At 44.4% G+C, this 2,335-nt stretch overlaps 1 protein-coding gene across 3 annotated transcripts in view; it reads left to right on the forward strand.

Annotated features, from left to right (window-relative positions):
- The window catches only part of ABHD12 (abhydrolase domain containing 12, lysophospholipase), an 86,777-nt gene that overhangs the window by 13,412 nt on the left and 71,030 nt on the right, over nt 1–2,335 (forward strand). Inside the window, exon 1 of one of the 3 annotated variants that reach the window (XM_037743069.1) lies at nt 1,114–1,199. The exons of the other annotated variants lie outside the window; for them this stretch is intronic. Within the exon in view, the coding sequence (XP_037598997.1) occupies nt 1,159–1,199 (41 nt within the window). The 5' untranslated portion in view covers nt 1,114–1,158. Of the gene's footprint in view, nt 1–1,113; nt 1,200–2,335 lie in introns of those variants that run through there. 3 annotated transcript variants of the gene reach the window in all.

Here is a 2,335-nt window from a genome sequence, read left to right on the forward strand (position 1 = left end):
TTGAGATGGGGTCTTGCTCTGTCGCCCAGGCTGGAATGCAATGGCGCACTCTTGGCTCACCACAACCTCCAGCTCCCGGGTTCAAGCGATTTTCCTGCCTCAGCCTCCCGAGTAGCTGGGATTATAGGCGCATGGCACCGCGCCTGGCTAATTTTTCTATTTTTAGTAGAGATGGGGTTTCACCATGTTGGTCAGGCTGGTCTCAAACTCTTGACCTCAGGCAATCCGCCTGCCTTGGCCTCCCCAAGTGCTGGGATTACAGACGTGACCCACCATGCCTGGCCAACACTGACTGCTTTTGAGTAAGATTTTGGAGATTGCAGTTAAGATTTCTACCTAAAAGCTTAGAAGAATTTAATCTATTAGTCTGGGGGAATGAGTCTTGGCATTACTCTCTTGTTCCTTCTAAGAGAGTACCATGGAATTAAATGATAAAACACTTTTCCTTAACAATGTTGATGGTTACAGTAATGGAGGAATTAGTGAAAACTATAGACATATTTAAAAAAAAACATGGAACTTCCACTTCTGGTCAAGGAAATAATCAAAACAGCAGCCACAACAAAAACAGACAACATACATGAAACTATTTTTAAAACACTGGGCACCAGGCAACAAAGGACAGTAAACTGAGTGGTGACAGACAAAGGAAGTGAGCCCTGCAGTACCCTAGCTGACTTCCTTGAGAGAGCTTCCTTGCCTCTGCACAGGGAGGGGAGCCTCATGGACTCCCAGGGTTGTGGGTATGGAACTGAGAATTTGGAGAGACCGATGTGGCTAGAGTTTATATGACAGAATACCAGAGAGAAGAGAACAACACAGAGAGAGACCCTGGGGTCTGCAGAGGGTACCCTTGATCAGCACACGTGTGAAGAAACTCTCTGTGGCTGGGGAAGGAACTGCCTAAAAAGATCGGAAGAAATAGTCCCTGCTACTTAGAGCAAGACCATAATTTACTGGGTGGAACAGTAAACAGCATGCTTCAGTAGTGGAAAATATCAAATGTTTGGGTTTGTGAGGGCTGCCATAACAAGGTAACACAGACCAGGTGACTTAAGTGACGGAAGTTTATTTTCTCTCGATTCCAGATGCCAGAAGTCCAAGATGGAGGTGTCAGCAGGGCTGGTTTCTCATGAGGCCCCTCTGCTTGGCCTGTAGATGACCACCATCTCCGTGTGTCTTCATATGGTCTTCCCTCTGTGTGTGGCTCTTTCTGCATTTCTTCTTATAAAAATTAGTCATAGAGGATTATGGTCTACCCTAATGACCTCATTTTGGCATAATTACCTCCTTAAGACCCTCTCTGTAAATAATACAGTCATATTCTGAGGTGCTAGGGGTTAAGACTTCAACATGTGAATTTTGAGGGGACATAGCCCATAGCACAGGCATGCAGAGAGGCAGAAAAATATGACATGTATATAATGAAGAGAGTAGTCAATGAAAACCAACCGAATACTGATATGCACAATATTAGTATTTGCACAGAAGGATATTAAAACACTTACTGAAATTGTATTCCATATATTCCAGAAGTTAAGTGGAGTCAAGGAAAATCTGAAGATTACCCAAATGGAATTTCTAAAGATGAAAACCACAATGTGTGAGGTGAAGTTTACACTGAAGGGAATTATACTGAAGGGCAGATTAAACACTGCTAAAGAAAGGAATCTGCTGGGCACTGTGGCTCACACCTGTAATCCCAGCACTTTGAAAGGCCGAGGTGGGCAGATCACCTGAGGTCAAACTCGACATGGAGAAACCCTGTCTCTACTAAAAATACAAAGTTAGCCAGGCATGGTGGCACATGCCTGTAATCCCAGGTACTCAGGAGGCTGAGGCAGGAGAATCACTCGAACCCAGGAGGTGGAGGTTGTAGTAAGCCAAGATCGTACCATTGCACTCAAGCCTGGGCAACAAGAGTGAAACTCCATCTAAAAAAGAAAAAAAAGAAGATGAAGAAAGGAGTCAACTATTCAACGTGAAACATGGGGAAAAGAGAACCAAACACATTTTCAAAAGCATCATTACAAGGCCAGGTATGGTGGCACACACCTGTACTTCTACCATGCCTGTAATCCCACTACATCTGTAATCCTGGCACTTTGGGAGGATAAAAAAAGGAAGATTGCTTGACCCCAGGAATCTGAGACCAGGCTGGGCAACAAAGGGAGACCTCGTCTAGAAAAAAAAAAAAAAAAGTAAAAGATTCCTTTGTTCCTGCTCCACTCCCACGGCTTTGCTTGACTAGAAAAGGAAAAAAAAAAAAAAAAACAAACTATTGGCCGGGCGCGGTGGCTCAAGCATGTAATCCCAGCACTTTGGGAGGCCGAGG

Source organism: Cebus imitator, unplaced genomic scaffold (assembly GCF_001604975.1).
Source record: "Cebus imitator isolate Cc_AM_T3 unplaced genomic scaffold, Cebus_imitator-1.0 Scaffold134, whole genome shotgun sequence".
NCBI classification, from domain to species: Eukaryota; Metazoa; Chordata; class Mammalia; order Primates; family Cebidae; genus Cebus; species Cebus imitator.